Source organism: Neofelis nebulosa, chromosome 2 (assembly GCF_028018385.1).
Source record: "Neofelis nebulosa isolate mNeoNeb1 chromosome 2, mNeoNeb1.pri, whole genome shotgun sequence".
Taxonomy (NCBI): domain Eukaryota; kingdom Metazoa; phylum Chordata; class Mammalia; order Carnivora; family Felidae; genus Neofelis; species Neofelis nebulosa.
This window is the reverse complement of record NC_080783.1, coordinates 197,041,552-197,059,199: the sequence shown is the minus strand read 5'-3', so window position 1 is coordinate 197,059,199 and position 17,648 is coordinate 197,041,552. Positions and strand designations below refer to the sequence as shown.

The 17,648-nt window shown below is 52.4% G+C and overlaps 1 protein-coding gene across 5 annotated transcripts in view; it reads right to left on the bottom strand.

Moving 5' to 3' along the window:
- The window catches only part of PHC2 (polyhomeotic homolog 2), a 116,630-nt gene that overhangs the window by 39,299 nt on the left and 59,683 nt on the right, over positions 1–17,648 (bottom strand). For 3 of the 5 annotated variants that reach the window (XM_058718166.1, XM_058718163.1, XM_058718164.1), the window contains exons 2-7: positions 14,116–14,328; positions 11,337–11,495; positions 10,227–10,304; positions 9,628–9,792; positions 7,598–7,750; positions 6,155–6,467 (exon numbers count right to left, since the gene is read on the bottom strand). In XM_058718166.1, coding sequence (XP_058574149.1) covers positions 6,155–6,467; positions 7,598–7,750; positions 9,628–9,792; positions 10,227–10,304; positions 11,337–11,495; positions 14,116–14,274 — 1,027 coding nt within the window. In that variant the 5' untranslated portion in view covers positions 14,275–14,328. The remainder of the gene's footprint in view (positions 1–6,154; positions 6,468–7,597; positions 7,751–9,627; positions 9,793–10,226; positions 10,305–11,336; positions 11,496–14,115; positions 14,329–17,648) is intronic. The other 2 variants (XM_058718165.1, XM_058718167.1) reach the window with 2 other exon arrangements.

The following is a 17,648-nucleotide window of genomic DNA, read 5'->3' as shown; positions in this document are numbered from 1 at the left end:
CGTGTCCCTCCTACAGGCTAGGCATTGCAATGGATAAAGTAGGAAACAAAGACACAGTGAAGGTTTCTGAACAAGAAAGAAATAACAGTCTCTGAGGAAGATGATTCTAGCAGCTGTGGGTAGGGATTCCTGACCATCAGTTGAGCCTTTTACAGGCAGCAGGCCTGGAGTGAAGCAGGGAGCCAATACAGAGGAAGGATCATCAACGCCTGGTGATGAGCTGGGTGGTGATGGAAGGTGGGACTGAGGGGGAAAGGGAGCTCCTATCTGTCATGAGCCTACTCTGTGCTGGTCACCTCTGCAGCCCACTGCACTCATCTTTACAGCCTGTGGGAAGTGCAGTCATCTTTGTTTTATAGGTGAGGAAATTGAGGTTTACAGAGATTAAGTAACTTGATGATGGTCATAAAACTAGTAAGTGGGGAAGCTGGGGTCTGAAACCAGATCTAACTCTGAAGCCCATGCTTTTCCCATTATAACACTCTGCCTCTGCGGCAGAAGAAAATGAAGTCAATATAACCCTGAGACCGTGAGCCTGGGGTATAAGAGTAGCTCACGGCTATGGGTGGGGGCCGGGAAACTGGGAAAGGGGATCCTCCTGAAGAGGAAGACATCCAGGTTTTTGCTTTTGTTTTGTTTACGAATTCTGTCAATTTTAAAGCTGTGTATGCAGGTGGGGTGATATCCAAGGGGGAATATCCTGTAGACAGGAACTCTATAGGGAGGGGGAAGAAAGACAGGGATGAACCGTACTGAGAAGTCACCTGCAGACAGGTGGTAGTTGTCTGAAATGTAAGAACAGACAAGCTCCTTGAGGGGGTAAGTGTTGGAGTAAAACACCAGGAGGACAGGGCTGAGTCTTTTGGGAGTCCCACAGCTAATGGCAGTGGGGCAAGGGAAAAGGAGGGAGGGGCAGGCCCCACCTACACGCACAGATGGTCACAAGCACACGCGGCCATTCTGGGCTTAGGTGCCTGCCAGTGCCAGCTGAGATCATCCTCCTTCTGTTCCCTTCTTGAAACTTACCCATTTTTCAGGCACAGCTCAGATTTCCACAACCCCAATTAGAATTTAAACTCTTGTTCATCTCTGCAACTCCCATATGGTTAGCATTATGTTTGGCACATAATAGGTGCTAAATGAGTATTTATTGAGCTGAACTCAACAATTAAAGAGACAGAGAGAAACTATTTGGGGACGACAGTTAATTAGTCTTTCTGAGCCATATCTTGTTCATCTGGGGAATGGAATAATCACCGTTAGGATTAAATGAGGTATGTAGGTGAGGTATTTCGTACAGTGCCTGGGACACCGTTGTTCATTAGCTGGTAAGTATTACTATTTGCTGGCAACAATCCATGGAAGTAATCAGACGGGAGCCTAGGGGTGAAGGATTTCAGGAAAGAAGGAAGGCTCAACAGTTCCAAGGCCCTTTGTGTATCACAGCTGGTACTCTCTTCCTCTGTCTCTGTCTCTCTGTCTCTGTCTCTTACCACACACACACATGAGCGTGCACATGTGTGCACACCCACGATGAGGTATGTTAAGCAAACTATAAAACTCCTCCACTGATACCCTCTATTATTTTTTCTCCTGACATAAGAGGAACTTTTTGGTAATCTAAATTTGGTCCTACAGTGGATAGTAGAAATGACCTTCGTGGCTGATTGCACGATATTTAACATCAAATTGTTGCAAATTTTGACTCCAGCTAGATAATGAGCCCACTTGTATATTTTGTTTTTTATTGGATTCTCTAAGTAAAAGTGTCTACCTCACAGTTTGGCAGCTGCTGTGGGAGAGAAATGGGGTCCCCAAGAGTCCTGGAATCAGCAAGCATCACATTGTCAGGCCTATTGCAGACAGAAATCACTATTCCCTGACACAAACCCCTCTCTGTGATGAAACAAAGCCGCTATGTGGCAGGCCTTCCCAGCAGAGAATTTTCTCTCCTCTGATGAGACCTGAGGAGAGATGAGGAGACAGAACAAAGACCTGGCATCTGGAGCACAATTGTGGGAAAAGGGTCTAGAATTTTCCATGATCTGTCAGTTCTCTTTTTTTCACAGCATCTATCTCCTGGTCAGCAACTTTCTCCTCACCTTTGGGCCTGAGTGTGCACCCAAGGTCCTGGGTTTATCCCCTAGAATGAGGACTCCAAGAACCAAGCCGACTGTGAGTTGCTGTGGGCCAGCTCCCTCAGGACTCGGTTTCCCTGGAGGCCAGGCCTACTGGAAGTGGCCGCCTGCCCCACTTCTGCCCTCCCTGGTTCCATCCTTGAATTTCCGAGAAAGCCCAACCTCTTAGGCTCTGCTCTCCACCCCTTACTCCCCTCCCCCCACCTACCAACCCACCCCTTTTCAGGGCATAAGGGACCTTTTCTATTTGCAGATCCTAAAGAAGCTGGTTGCCAAGGTGACAGGAGCAGGAACAGCAGGGAGCCATGGGGGAGGGGCTCTGCCCCCAAACAGCTGTCAGTGGGAGCAGTCCCAGCTGGGACTATAGCATTTGCCTGTTCTGGGAGGACACGGCCCCCAGGGGGACACATTCCTCTCCGCTATGATCCCCCACTGCCCCTCACCATAGGTCTCCACTGGTTATTCTCCCTGGGGGCAACCAGCCAGCCAGCTTGAAAATGCTCCAATAACCAACAAAACCTACCACCCCCCTTTTCTCTCTCTCTCTCTCTCTCTCTCTCTCTCTCTCTCTCTCTCTCTCATACACACACACACACACACACACACACACACACACACACGCATGCGCACATGCTCTGATCCCTCCGTTCCTTTGCAGTGGGTTGGCTGGGCAGGAGGCCAGAAGTTACCTCTGCCTGGGGACCCAGGACCCAGGGCAGGTGCTGCTTCAGGCTGCCCCCACCAGGTCATAGGGATTATTTCCATCTTGTTTTTTGTTCCAGAGGCCCTGAGAGGATCCAGGGCATCCTAACCCTCCCCACTGCCTTCCATTTAGGAGGTGGGGGTGGGGCAGTGGAACCAAGGGCTTACAGAGAGGAAGGGGTAGAAGGAGAAAGAAAGAATGGGAGGGGCCGGTAGGAGGCAGGAACCATGCAAAGCCCACCGATTTGTGTGGTCTAGATACGGCTCACAGCTGCTCCATAGGAAAGTTCTGTGGAACCACTGCTCTCTGTATTGCGTATACACACATAACCCTAATCCCAGGCCATGCCTGAGGCCCTGGACCTCAGCCTGTAATTCACTGGTGTTCACCTTTACAAGGTTCAAGAGAAGAAAGCCTCCCACTAGACTCTGTAAATTGCAGAATTTAGAACCATCAGACTGTGAGCTTGGGATCAGGTACAGGAAAGGCCTAGGAAAGGCCCAAATTACTATAAGAAATGAAAGAGGCAAATATGGCTTAATGATTAAGAATACAGAATCTGGGGGTGCCCACGTGGCTCAGTGGTTAGGTGGCCAACTTTGGCTCAGGTCATGATCTCACGGTTTGTGGGGTCGAGCCCCACGTCGGGTTCTGTGCTGACACCTCGGAGCCTGGAGCCTGCTTCGGATTCTGTGTCTCCCTCTCTCTCTGCCCCTCCTTTGCTCATTTTCTGTCTCTCTCAAAGATAAATAAACATTTTTTAAAAAATGCAGAATCTGGCTAAGCCAGCCACGGAATTGGTTCCTGGTTCTGCCACTTACTACTTATGTGACCTTGAGTGGCTTATGTAGTAAGTTCTTGGGCAACTTCTCTGGGTTAGTCTTCTTACCCGAAATGGATAAACATGGCTACCTTACTGGGTTCTTTTGAAGGTTAAAAGGGGTGGTGTGCATAAAAATGCCTAGGGTATGGGGGTGCCTGGATGGCTCAGTTGATTAAGCATCTGACTCTTGGTTTTGGTTCACATCACGATCTCATGGTTCATGAGATCCAACAGCCTGCTTGGGATCCTCTCTCCCACTCTCTGCCCCTCCCCCACTCACGCTGTCTTCCTCTCTCTCAAAATAAATAAATGAACTTAAAAAAATGCTTAGTGTATAATCTAGTATACAGTAGATGTTTTATCAGTGCTGGTCCCCTTTCTTCCCGGTTTTCTTGAGATTCCGGGGTTGCCTAGCACGTTTAGGAAGAACTCAAGAACTGGCCTTGCTTTTGAAGGGTCCTTAGAATCTAGGGGGCTGGCTTAGATCTGGGGAGAGGCTACATTTTGGCTTGGGTGGGAATGGGGTTCTCAGGAAGTAGAGTTTGTAGTTTGAATGGGAAGGGTGAAGTGGTGATTTGGGGTCCTTGCCCTAGTCCAAGCTGCTGTCAACTCATTATAAGATCTCCAGGCTTTACCCTTTGAGCCTAGTTTGTTTCTCTGTAAGAAGAGGCTGGACTAACCTCTGAAGAAAGCAATGCCAGCCGGTGAGAAACATCTGGAATCACAGGGCAGTGAGGCCTCGGTTGGGGGCTGCCTTCCTCAGCTTAGCAGTGACTGTCAGAAGGCAGAGATTAACCAACCATTTGTCCTTGAAACCTCAAAAAGGTAAATAAAGGACTTTAGCTCAGATTCTGCCTTGCTCACTATCATGACATTGGACTTGTGCTTTCCTCTGTCTTAAATACCTCCCCCGACTTTGTCTGTAGGGTGAACTACTCATGCTTCAAGACTCATGTGCCATTTTCTCCGAGGGACAGGATCTCTGGCCCATCCTCCCGGCAGTGAGCTGGCCATGTGTGCCCATACCTACCTTGGACTTACTCTATAATAGAATTTATGAAATTGAACGGATTTGCTTATATATCTGGCTCCCTCCTTTTGACTGCACACTCGCTTAGGTAAGGATGTGTATTTTGACCATCTTGGTTAATCCAGTAACCAGCATACATAGGTTCTCAAGAAAGAAAAAAATGCAGGTGAGATTGGACGGTAAAGTGGTCTGGATGAGGACAAAGGGTCACTGGTTACCTCAGGGGTGTGACCAGGGTGATTCTCTTTTTAATGCAAAGCCATGTGGTCTCTCACCATATGTACTTCCATGGTCTAACAGCTTGGTCTGATTCCCTAGACTGGTAAGTCTAGGCTCTCTGCAGCTTTTCTTTTCTTTTTTTTAAAATTAAAAAAATTTTTTTCATGTTTATTTATTTATTAAATTTTTAAATAAATCTTTATTTATTTTTGAGAGAGAGAGAGACAGAGTGCAAGCAGGGGAGGGGCAGAGAGAGAGGGAGACACAGAATCCGAAGGAGGCTCCAGGCTCTGAGCCGTCAGCACAGAACCCGACATGGGGCTCGAACCCACAACCACAAGATCATGTTCTGAGCCGAAGTCTAACGCTTAACCGACTGAGCCCCCCAGGTGCCCCTCTCTGCAGCTTTTCTAAAGAAAGACTGCCTACGGTAGGCAAGGCTGGGAGTATGTTAGCAGGCAGGGAGAGAGGTCTAGCCTCAGGGAATGCTGAGTCATCCCCCAACCCCCCACAGATTCTGCCTCACAAGTAATCTGGTTTTTGTTGTTGTTGTTTTTTAATCTTCTAGATTTTTTTTTTTTTTTTCTCAAGTGTCGCCCTCATTGGCAAGCCTTTTGGGATCCCCTCCCCAGAGCTAGATAGCTCCCCTGTGCTCCCGCGTATCCAGAGCTCACGGATATGACGGCGCTTACCACACTGTACTTCACAGCACTCGTCTACCACCCAGACAGGGCCTTCCCTGGAGGGCAGGGCCTGAGTCTCATTTATCTCTGCACGTCCAGAACTGGCAACGTAACTGGCAGAGATTAGTCAACAAATGTCTGTTGAATGATGAGAAAATCAACTTCCCACACTTCCTCATCTCCCTGAGTGGTTCTTACGTGCATCTGGCTGGCCCCTGTCCTTTTTGCTGACACTTAGAGAATTTCAAAATAGTCCGGCTGCCAACCTCCGCTCTCTCACGGCTGAGAGCTATGATTGTGTGCTCCGAGATTCACCACCTTCAAGCCCATCGCGAAGGACTCATTTATTCCAAATGATGTGGCTTCCTTCTCTCAAGCTAGAAGGAGGCCTGGTACAGAACCAGGAACCGGTGAACTTCTCAAGATTGGAAGAGGCAAGAGAGACATGGGGCTGGTATCTTAGCACGTCCATGGGAAAAAGGAACGTTGGAAGTTTTCCCCTACCCCATAGTGCTCCTGAGTTTTCAGGGATAGGATCCTTGTTCCTGGAGCCCTTACCTGGTGCGACGAGGGGGTGGGTAGCCACAGCGGGCACCATCCGACTGAGCCCAGCCCGGCCCTCCATGCTCCCTGGCACACCGTTGTTACCATCTCCTTTCTTGAGTGGCTCCATCACACTGTCACTTATGCCAGGCTTGGCACCTGCGGGGGAACCCTGAGCGGTGTTTCTGCCTTGTGACGGGGTAGGCAGAGGCTGGCTACCACCTGGCGTGGGTTTCAGGGCCAAGCTGGGCAGGACAGGCTGAGTGGGGGTAGGGCCCGAGGCTGCTGCAGCTGGTGTCTGCTGTGTTCGGAGGGTCAAGTTCTGTACCTGGAAAAGAGGGGTCTATAGGAGTCCAGAGAAGGTGGGTAGGAGCAACGGCAATACACAGTTAAGATAGGGAAGGAGTTAGGGAGGGACCTAGGAATGGCTATACAGGATAGTGGGTTGCAAAATCGGAGAGAAAGAGAGAAAATGAGTTAGGGGCTGAAAAAGGAACCAGGAGCAGGTAGAGTTTCTAAAGGGGACAAGAAAGAGTGCTAGTGATTGCATCCACCGGCAGAAGAAATGGAATTCTGAGAAGGGATGACTGTCTAGGCTGGGGCGGGCTCTCTCTCCCTTGTTTGTTACCTCCTCTCCTCCCCCAAACTATCAGGATGGGATGCATTGCATTTAGAAAGAATTCCCAGCTACAGCGGGGCATGGGGCTTCCCACACTCAAAAAGGCCAGGGCAAAAGTGAAAGTTAATTGACCAGCACAGCCACCAGGCAAAGGATTATCTTGTCCTCAGAATAAATAAGGTTTACGCCAGGATTCGTGCGCTTACTCAACCTGGCCCCTGGTGCCCTCTGCTGGACGCACGGAGGCTGTGCCAGACTTGCTCTGACAAATCTGATGATCTCGGCTACCAAGCGCTCTCCAATTCTGTAGCTGGGGTGGGGGTAGGGGGTTCTGCCCCACTGCCCATAGAATCTTTACAGCCACAGCAGTATCTGTGTGCTCCCAGCAGAAGGTGGGGACCCAGGACTTATCTTTGCTCCCTCTTCCATGCCATCTTCCCCCAAACTAGAGGTGCTAGCGTGTATAACCAGAGTGGGATTTTCCACTTGAAAAGCAACGCAGAAGATATACTGGGGAGGGTGTCAGGTAGAAAGCTAGCAATGACCACCCATTACTGGCAGCCATGTTTGCCTCAGTATGCTGTGCTCTGACTCCTGATCTATGTTTGTGAGGGAATAGAACAGAGCCAAGGGGGGCTGAGGCCTTCTCAACAGGGAATTCATTAAGGAGTAGAGTAAGTCTGGGAGCATTGGGATGTCCTGTCTCCCCCCGGCTTTCCTAGAAGATCCCAACCTTTCCAGAGTCCAAGCTCCTCCAGGCCTTGTGCCCATACCCAGTCTCAGTACCCCTCTACGGAGGTGCCCACCCCCCTGCCCTCCCACCAGCATGGAATCCTCACCTGGGCGGGGGTGGGGGGCCGGGCGGGGGAGCCAGTGCCGAGCTCAGGCTGCACAGTAGCGACGGTGGCCGTGGGCGTGAAGATGAGCTGAGGGGACAAAGGAACAGTGCCGCCTAGGCTCCTAGCTACCTGCACCAGGTTACCTGGCTGGGCCTGGAATCACAGGAAACGAGGCGCCTTTTACCTGCCCAATGTGGGCTCAGCCACAGGACAGGACAGTTCAGCCAGGGAGCGGATATGGGGAAACAGGGAGGCAGGAGAGGGAAAGAGTACAAAGGGGGCCACCTGAAAGTCTCAAGAGGCTTGTAGAGTCCTGATCCAGGCTGGGCAGTGAAGGGGAGGGTGGAGGAGAGCCAGTCTGGGGATGCAGGTCGGGTTTACTCCAGAAGCCTCTGGAGTGGCTCATGAGGAGCTCATCCTAGAGGGGCCGACATTCCCGGGACACCCTGAAGTCATTCTCTCCACAGCATCCTGGGGAGCAGGGACCTAGGGCGCACACAGATGCCCTAGGACCTCTTTCCAGGTCTAACCCACTCCTGACTCCATGTCTGGGCCAGAACAGGACTCCCCTGCAAGAGGGATCAAATTAGATGTGTTCTTTTCTCAGTCTGTAGCCAAATTTAGATTCTGGTAGGGGGTGTGCAGGGACAACAGTGGTAGAGGAACCAGGGCGCCCAGAGCCATACTCATGTCTGCCTCTCCTTCTGTGGGGTACAGGCTACCTGGTGCTCTCTGAATGACACTTCCACCCCGCGAGCCTAGCTTGGTGCCCATGTGGACGTGCTGGTGTCCCACAGGCTGCTTTCCCCAGACCTCCTAGAGGCATGTCGATGTCTATTCCTCTGTGCCTGCGTGCCCTGCTTTGGGGAGGGAGGCAGACAGGCTTCAGGACTCCAGCTGGGGCCGGTGAGGAGGACAAGGGAATGAGTAAACTGAAGACAAGGGCAGGTTTGGGCAGTGTCACACTGCGGCCGTCCCGTTCCCTAGGAAGTAGAAGGTTGTTCTGTATACTGTGTGTCTATGAAGCTATTCCCTGGGAATGGAACGTCCACAAACAATGAACTCAGAGTCAAGAAAGGAAGTGCTGGGTCAGGACCAGAAAAGCTCCAAGCGTCAAGTTCTGGTCACAGAAGCAAAGTGGTAGTGGTGGTGGAGGTGGGAGGGGGGGCGCAGGTAGGACTGTATTGTCTTCAGGAGGGCATGTCAAGGAGCTGAAGGGAGAAATCTTCAGGATGGGAGACACGAGATCAGAGTCTGTGATCTGAGCCCAACACAGAGCTGGAAGGTATCGCCTCCTGGGGAGCATGCTGCTGTTTTCCCTGGAAATTCTTCTAAATGTGAGGAACCCATAAGGTTCCTAAGGACCTTTGCATCCCTTAGGGACAGGTATAAAGGACAGATTCTAGGTATGCACGTCCAGGGCTGATACCGTCCTGAGCACATTCTACACATTCAAACAAGCTGAATTAATGAGTGATAGAGTGACCTGATGGGCATGGGGTCCCAGGTGGGAGAGCAGTGGAGGCAGCAGCATGTCCTGGAGCTGAATGCCACTTTCATGACTTGGGCTGGAATACACCTTTGGCTCTTGAGCTAGCGGTGGCCAGTCCCTACAAGGATGGCCACAGGGGCCAAGACCCCATTTCTGTACAGTACCTGGATGTCTGTGCGTTTGCTTATCTTAAGTGACCAAGTGTACTGGCCATCTGGGCATGAGCCCCTGCATTTTCTACCCTAATTAATTTGGGGGAGCAGTTTCTGAGAAGAAGAAGACAATTAGGGAAGGAAAGGAGGCATCACGGGCAACCTTCTCTATTTCAGCCGGGAACCCCACCTGTCCTTGGGTCACTGAGCCTGTACCAAAGCTCCCACTCAGCCTTCCAGGCACCCTCTTATTTATTCCACCCCTTACTTCTTGCTGCCTGTCCCTTGGTGCTCCTTCCCACCCACCTCTCTAGCCTCCTAGTTCCCAACTTGTCTGCCTTTGTCCTTCCAGCCCACCTGAGCCGTGGCCCAGGCCGGGTACTCACCATCTGTGCCCTGAGATACATCTGCGCTTGGCTTGCAGTCAGGGCTGGAGAAGACGTGTTACCCAAGAGCACGGCCTGCTGGGCGATGCCTGAGGCTGTCGCTGAGTTGACACTCTGTGCCCGGTTGATGAGCTGGGCCGCTGCTGGGGAGGCTGCCAGATTGATCTGATGGGAGAGACACACACAGTGGGAAACAGGAAGTTCTGTTGGTAACCTCTGTGCCTCCCTCATCCATTTCTTTCCCCGTCTTCTGTTCCTTGGTGGATTCGGCCTTCTCTAGGACCATCTCTGGTCCCTGGGCCCCTCAGCACTGCCCCATCTCTGGCCTACATGTGGAGCTGCAGGGAGGGTCCAACGGGGGAGAGACTGAACTGTAAACACAGAGCCTGGACACCGGCATGAAAGAGGACAGAGACTTACTGAAGGGTTAGAAAGAGGCAAATGCTTCTTTTTCTGGCAAGAGTAATAGATTCCAGCCATGACTGCACACGGCTAGGGATTTACCACCTGGGGCTGGGAGCCTTCAAGCATCTGGGGCAAGGAGGAAGGACCTGGTCCCAGAGCTATGGGCTCTACCTGTGGCTCCCCAACCTACTCACCGAGGATGACTGGGCTGGGGCCTGTGCAGACACATTGCTGCCTGAAGTGCTCCCTTGTCTGTTGGCCACCAGGCTTGCCTAGAAAAGAACAGTTTGTATCACTAGAGTCCCAGATCTCCCCCAATCAGTCCCCGAGCTCTCAAAGGAAGGACTTTAGGAAGTACTATAGGACAGCGGTCAGTTGTCAAACGCCTAGGGTCAAACCCCCCATTCTACCTCATCTGCGTGTGACGTTAAGCACGGGCCTCAGTTTCCTCTTTATAAAGTGGGGATAATAACAGAATCTACTTTGTGGCATTGCGGAAAGGATTAAACGAGGCAAAGCATTTAACATAAGCACTCAAATCGTTAGCTATCACTGTTACCCATCTTCCTAGGTCTCTGAAGCCCTCTGCTCCACCCGGCTCTATCAGATCGGGCTCCCGGACTCCGCCAGAGAGTCGTGCACGTGCTGTCTGGCACATCCAACCTGCGCCCTCCCTGTGGCTGGCTTCTCACTCTTCCAGGGTCAGCTTCCCATCACCCAGCAGACGGGCCTTCCCTGGCCACCCAATCCAGGGCACCTCCTTGTTCTTCAGTCAGAGCGAGCTGCTCCTCTTTCGGAGTGCTTATCACAACTCGGAGACTTAGGTATTCTGTTTCCTGGTCTCTCTGGGGTTCTGTTTACTTGCTGTCACCCCGCTTTAAGCTCTGAGAAGACGGGGTGCACAGTATTCAGTGTCTGACATGGACTGTGGTAGGTGCATAAAACTTGTTGAATGAATGAAGGAATGAATGAATGAATGAGTTCCTCTCAGCCACCAAGGACAGACAGGAAGCTGGGTGGGCCACGGCCTTCTCTTGTGAACAACCCCGTGGACCCTCGGCCCCTCCCGGTGGTGTGGTGGTGTGGGGAGGAGGGGTCCCCCCAGCCCTTCTACCTGCGGCCAGAGAGTTCTACCCCTGCACTCACGGGCCCGGGTGAACTTGGGGAAGGTGCCGGACCCTCTCTTGGGCAAAGGAGCATGACCATCCTGTCCACTCGCCAGGGGAAGAGAAGGCCCGGGGAAGCGTGTGCGGCACCTGCTCCCCCTCCCTCTCGCTTCCGCCACCCGCCAGGCCCGCCCTCACCTGCTGCACAGCCGCCAGGCTCTGGAGCTGGGCGCTGCTGAGGTGCTGCTGCTGGAGCGCTGCCGTCTGCAGCATGAGGTGCTGCTGCTGGGCCGCGTACATCTGCTGCAGGTACTGAGCCGCCGTGCTGGGCTGCCTGTGCAGCGCCTGCTGGATCACCTGGGAGGGGAGAGCCGCGGGGACGCCCGTCAACCTGCTCGCTGCGGACCCGCCCCTTCCATGACGAGGCCTTGTCAGAGGACAACCCTGGGGCCTAGCCCCTTGCCCTAGGGAGGCGGGAAGGCAACTGCCCTTTGGACTTTACACTCCCCTGCCTCGTCTGTCCTGCACATCTTGGGCTCTTGTGCTCCTCTCCAATCCACCTGCTCCTGCTTCAGCCCCCTTGGGGAAAGTCAGAGCAGCACAGTGATGCTCTGACCAGCTCTGGGTAGTGGGGCGGGGTGGGGGGGAGTGCGGCACAGGGAGATAGGGGGTCCTGTAAGCCTCCGGTGACACTGTGTCCCGTGCCCGGCTTGTTCGGCAGCCCCCCTCCCAGTCATTCCCCACCCTCAGATCTGGGTGACTGGGACACCGGATGGTGACAGCAGGGGAACCGAAGCCCAATAAAGCAGAGAGAAGGGAAGCGGGTAGGGGAGAGAGAGGCAGGTCCGAAGGGGGGCCTATTCCAGCATTAGCAACACGGCTAGCCAAATGAAAACAAGGGCAACAGCCTCCCGGCTGGGGCTGCCTCTCAGGGTCTGCCCCTAGCTGCCTGGAAAGTCCTATCCGTCCCTCAGAAGGTCCCCTTGGTCTTGGAGAGCAGACCAGAGCCACAGGGATGACACATTTCTCTTGTATTCTTTCCCCCTCCCCATCGGTCCCTCTTTCTGACCACCATCACCATCACCTGGCTTTACTGCTGCTCCTCTTTCCTGCCACCGTCTCTAGGAAATGACAAAGGCTGCCTTTGATCCCGCTCCCTGCTCTTCACTCCCAGCCCCCCAAAGCCTCCCCTCACCCCCAGGAACAGAGAAAAGGGAATGTCTTTCCTCCAGCCCTGAGATCTTCTGTCTTCTTCTCCTAAGCCCCAGGGACATTTCTCCTCCTTCCTCCTTACCTGGTCACCCTCCTGCCATCTCTTGCTGCCTGATGCTCCACGAGGGTCCTGGCCAGGCTTCGGCCCTCTTGCTACCCTTAACTCTGCTAACTCCCTGGCCATGGGGCTTCCCCCAACCCTGGCTCCTGCCCCCAACTGGCAAGCATCCACTCTGGCTCTCTCTGGCTCAGCGTGGATTTTAGGGTCGGTGGCTCTAGGACAAAACCATTCGTGGGCTCAGATTTGGGGTACTGTAAAACCAGGCTGATAATCGCGGATTCTTCATGGGCTCTGGGGTCTCCTGATTTCCCCCACCCCATCTCAACTCTTCAGGTCCCGCTCTCCTTCAGCATTCTCTCCCCTCAGTTCTGTTTATTCCTTGTCCTCTCCCAGAATTCCTTCCTCTTCTCCCTTTCACCTATGCCTCTCTATTTTCCTTAGACTCCTGATCTCCTGGACCCCCCGCAGTCCAGGCAGCAGCAGCAGCAGAGAGATACTGTGGCTCTTCCTCACCGGAGGGTTGGTGTCAGGGAGTGGAAACGGCAGGGACCCTGAACGGTTCGGCTTGGGTACGCAACACGACCGCGGGTGATTCCATCTGCCGGAGCAGAAACCCCATATTCCTTGTACCCGGGGATGGGATGAGGGCTGGGAGGATGGCACGTCCCGACGTGGGATGCTGGGAACTGTTCTCAAACACTCGTGATCGGAGGGGCCGGGAGGAGGCTAGTGTGGGGGGCGGCAAGGATGGGTGTGGGAAATGTGCTTTTATTCCGTGGGAGGCAGGTAACTGGGAGAGGAAAGATTCCAGAGTCTCTGATGGTGTCTTCAGATGCTCTCACAGTCTGCTGCGGCCCCTCCTCCACTCTCTAATCTGTGCCCAGGGCCAAGGCAGGATGAGGTCACTGGTCTGGTACATCCATGCTGGATGAGCAAAGTTACTTGGAGTAAACACTTCTCAGCTGCACACGCTCTTTTCCGTCTGTCTTATCTGGGAACCTCAAACACTGTGCTGTTTTTCGTCTTGACCCGGAGGAGTTACTGCCTTCTCTGAGCCTCAGTCTTCTCGACCATGGAAGTGTGCTTGATAACCATTTTCAGCTGGAGGAGAAGATAGGCCTGCCGTGATCCTCGCAGCGCGGGTACCAAAGCAGATGGCGATGCGTGGGCACGACTGCGTTTGGAGCCATGTGTCATCACCCGGGAGGCCTTGTGGCACACATCACCCGGGAGACACTTTGCAAACTGCTGCTTTAGGGAGATTTCCTTGGGGTTCCTTTTTGTCCTCGCAGACACTTAAGTTTTGTTACGGGGCGACGGTCCTTCAGATAGTGGGTCGAGGTTGTGGCTGAGCAGCTCCCAATCATTTCTCCTGCTTGTTATTTTTACTTGTCCCCACCCCCACACCCCCTTTACACTTTCACCTGCCTATCATCCCAAATAGCACTCTGGGATCTGAATCACCAGGTGAGACAGGGATTTTCCAGGTCTGAGAAGTTCTCCCACTCTCCCCAAAGCTCCTTGATTGGACCCATCTCACGTCACATCTCCTCTAACTGTGCCTCAACATATATCCCTGAACACACTCCCCGATGCCCACTCTACCTCCCATGCCCATTTATTCCCCAGACCATGCCAACACGTCCTCCCAGCTAACCCCAACATGATCGAGGAATACAATCTCTAGATCAGCCGGAATCTTACCTGCACGGTCTGCCGGTCAGGAATGCCGCTGTACACAGAAATCTGGGGCCCGGCAGGGCGGCCACTCCCACCACTGCTGCCACTGCTGCAGCCGCTGCTGGCACTGCTGGCGACACTGGCACTGCTGGACGTATGGGGGACTGGCAGCTCATTCTCCATGGCCTGCAGGCTGGCACGGTCAGCGAGCTCTGAGGGCAGAAGAGCAGGCGGATGCTGGGAGCAAAGAGGCAGAAGTGAAATGTCAACCAGATGCTTCCTATAGGTCACACACATACTCACTGGGCTTTCCATCAGCCCAGGGTGATGAGGCCTGAGACACGCCTGCCCGCGGAAGGACACGGCCAGGTGTGGTTCGCCAGGTGAGATTTGAAATCGGATCTGCCTGCGTATGAAGTGTATGACCTGGCACTCCCTCCTTCTGCTGGAGGGGCTGAAATCTGCACAGAGGTCGATTTCCTACAATGGCCTTCCTGGCGGTCATCTTAGGGGTCATCTTTCACCCCGTCCCCGCCCCCCCTCCCCCCCCATCTACCTCTTCACCTTTGGGATGGAGAAACTGAGCAGCACAGCACTTATTATCTGTCTGTATGTGTATAGCCGATCAGTGGAAGAAATGGGATTAAAGGTCCGGAGAGAACAGAGGGAGAAAGAGACGGATCAGATGGCAATAAAATAAGCCGAAGTGTTTATTTGGTTTTGTCTTTCAAGGCCGGAAGAGCTGCCAGTGTGTTTGGAGTCTCTGTTTTCTTGAAGAAGTATTTAGTGAGTGCTCTCTGATCTAACACTGAGCATGGTGCTACATTAGGCAGTGTGGTTAAAACTGCAGGCCTTGGGACCGGAAAGACTTGGGTTTGAGTCCTGGCTCTGCCGCTTACTCGAAGGGAAACGCTGGCAAATCACACTTCTCCAACCTTCTGTCTCAATCTGTCAGGTGTAAGAATACACGAATTGGTTAGGAGGACAAAGTAAAATAATGACACAAGTGCTTAGTAGAGTGTCAGGCAAATACTCCATGCTCCACAACATTGGCTGTTGTTGTGGTTATTAAAACTGTCCCCAGTCCGGTTCCAATAGGGCAGTCCCCTTCCAAGGTGGAACTGGCACAGCCTCCTGGAACCTTCTATTCCAGTCACTAAAGAGTGCCAGAAGTTCCCTCAGGGACCACCCTGTGATCTGGATTCAGAACGGGAAATCTACACGTCCCCTTGAAGCATGTGTTGGGGGATGGGGGCCTCGGAGGGAAGGAGGGGTGGTGGGGAAGGCAGACCCAGATCTGCGGTCGAGTTCCCCTCTTTCTTCTTTCATGCTATTCCTAAAATTCTCATTTCTATATATGAACTTTTCCTTCTGCCTATTCTTTCCTGTATCTAAAAACAACACTCATCATCCCATCACAAACACTGAATTCTCTGCTTGCAGAGTATGCCAGTTTCATAAATGGAAGAAATAATATGATTTTTCACACTAACAAGAGCATTGATTAGTACAAAAAACTAAAATTGTCATTAATGTCCTGTTGTCTTCTTCCCAGGGCCTCTCAGTTTGGAGGCTGTCAACTTCTGACTGGGTGGGTTTCACAGTGAGCTGAACAAAGTGGGGGTGAAGGCTAAAAGGCAGGGATGTGGGAGTAAGGAAATCCAGGCCACTCCCAGTTGGCAGTCAGCAAGTTGAAGTTCGGAGGCCTGTGGCTTCCAAGGCAGGACAGCAACCTGCAAACAGCACTCAGGACCTGGGTCCTTGAGCAGTGATTTTCCCTAATGTTTGTATGTCTTTTCTTTTCTTTTTTTTTTTTTTAAGTTTATTTATTTATTAGAGAAACAGAGACAGCGTGAACGGGGTAGGAGCAGAGAGAGAGGGAGAAAGATAATTCCAAGCAGGCTCCACATTGTCAGTACAGAGCCCGACACGGGGCTCAAACTCACAAAACTGTGAGATCATGACCTGAGCCGAAACCAAGAGTTGGATGCTTAACTGACTAAGCCACCCCGGTGCCCCTGCATGTCTGTATTTAGTGCCACAGGGCAGGGCCCTTGTCCATGAGTTCCCTTTGTCCAGAGCTACACTCAGTTCTGGGCCTCATTATGGCCATCACTTGTCAAGGATTCTTATAATGAAAACAACAATGCGGGAATCACTGAAACCGCAGAGTCAACAAGTATTTCCAGGGCTCTGCTCAGCTACCCCCCCCCCCCCCCCATATCTTATGTTCTAAGGAGGGACAGGTAGGCTGCATAGAAAGGAGTAGAAGGCATAATTCTGATCTTGCGGAAACTGACAAACTAGTTGTAGAGATGAGGCTCACTTGAAATTTCAAGGATCACCACCCACAAATCAGAGTTCTGTTCAAACATGGAAGATCCCATAGAATCCCAAAGTCTTCTTTTAGTTAGATGCCTCACCTCCCTTTCCCAAAGCGTTGACCAGAATTGGGTTTCAGTTCCTACTTGCATTCCGCTCTAGGAGATCTCAGTGGAAGTACTCATAACCATAAAACAAACTGAGAAGATGGCAGCAGCCACAGCAAATTAAGGATAGGGTAATCTACACATCCCAAATGATCAAGCCTCAGCTCTATTTTGTCTTCCTTTTGCAGCAGCTAGGGCAGATCTCGTGCACAGAGTGTACTCGATCCTTGTTGAGAAATAAAACAGGACAAAATTCTTAAGACCCTCCTGTATGGAAACACTGCACAGGCGAGGACAGCAACTGCTCCCCATGCTGGGGAGGGAGACTTAGCAACATGGGGACACAGACACAACGCGCTTCCTGAACTCTCTTGCCTGCCTGTCTCCTTCCTTCTGCTGCTAAACAAGCCTTTCCCTTCTCTCTTCATTCTTGCATTCTTGGCTTCTGCCCCCATCGCCTCCACCTGGCCTTTTCTGTCTCATTAATTTTTGTCCCCAACCCCTGGCTTTTCGGTTTTCCCATTCTTGTTCCTGCTCCCCTGTCCCTATCCTCTGTCATATCTGTGCTTCCTGGTGCTTGCCCCATCCTCCTCCCTGGGGAGGATCACACTCACCTGGATTGTGCTTTGGCTCTTGACTCTTTCTCTCTGACAATCTGGAACGTGTGCATGCGCCTCCCCCTCCCTCTCCTCTCTCACTTACCCAGGTCCCATCGATCCTGAGTGGTTGCTCTGCTTTACTGTAATGAGCTCTCTCTCCCTGTTCCTGACCTCTGCTCTCTCCCAACAGTGTCCTGACCCCACTCACCTGTCCTGCCCATGACTGCCCTCACTCTGCCGCTGCCTGTCTTGCCTCCAGTGCTCTAGTTCTCTCTCTTCTTTCTCATGGTCTTCCTGTCTGAGGATCTACAGCCTCCCCTCCCCCACCCCACCCCGTCATGATCCAGCAAATTCTCTTGCCTTCATTCAAGGCGTGCTCTAGATAGTGCGTGTACCCGCCCTCTCCCTCCATCTCTCTGGCTGGCGCTCCCTGTTCTAGCTCAGGCTTTTGATAGCTACTGCTGTCTTTCAAGTGTATGCTCCCTCTTTGGCTCTCTCTCACTCACTCACACAAAGCAGAGGAGGGAAG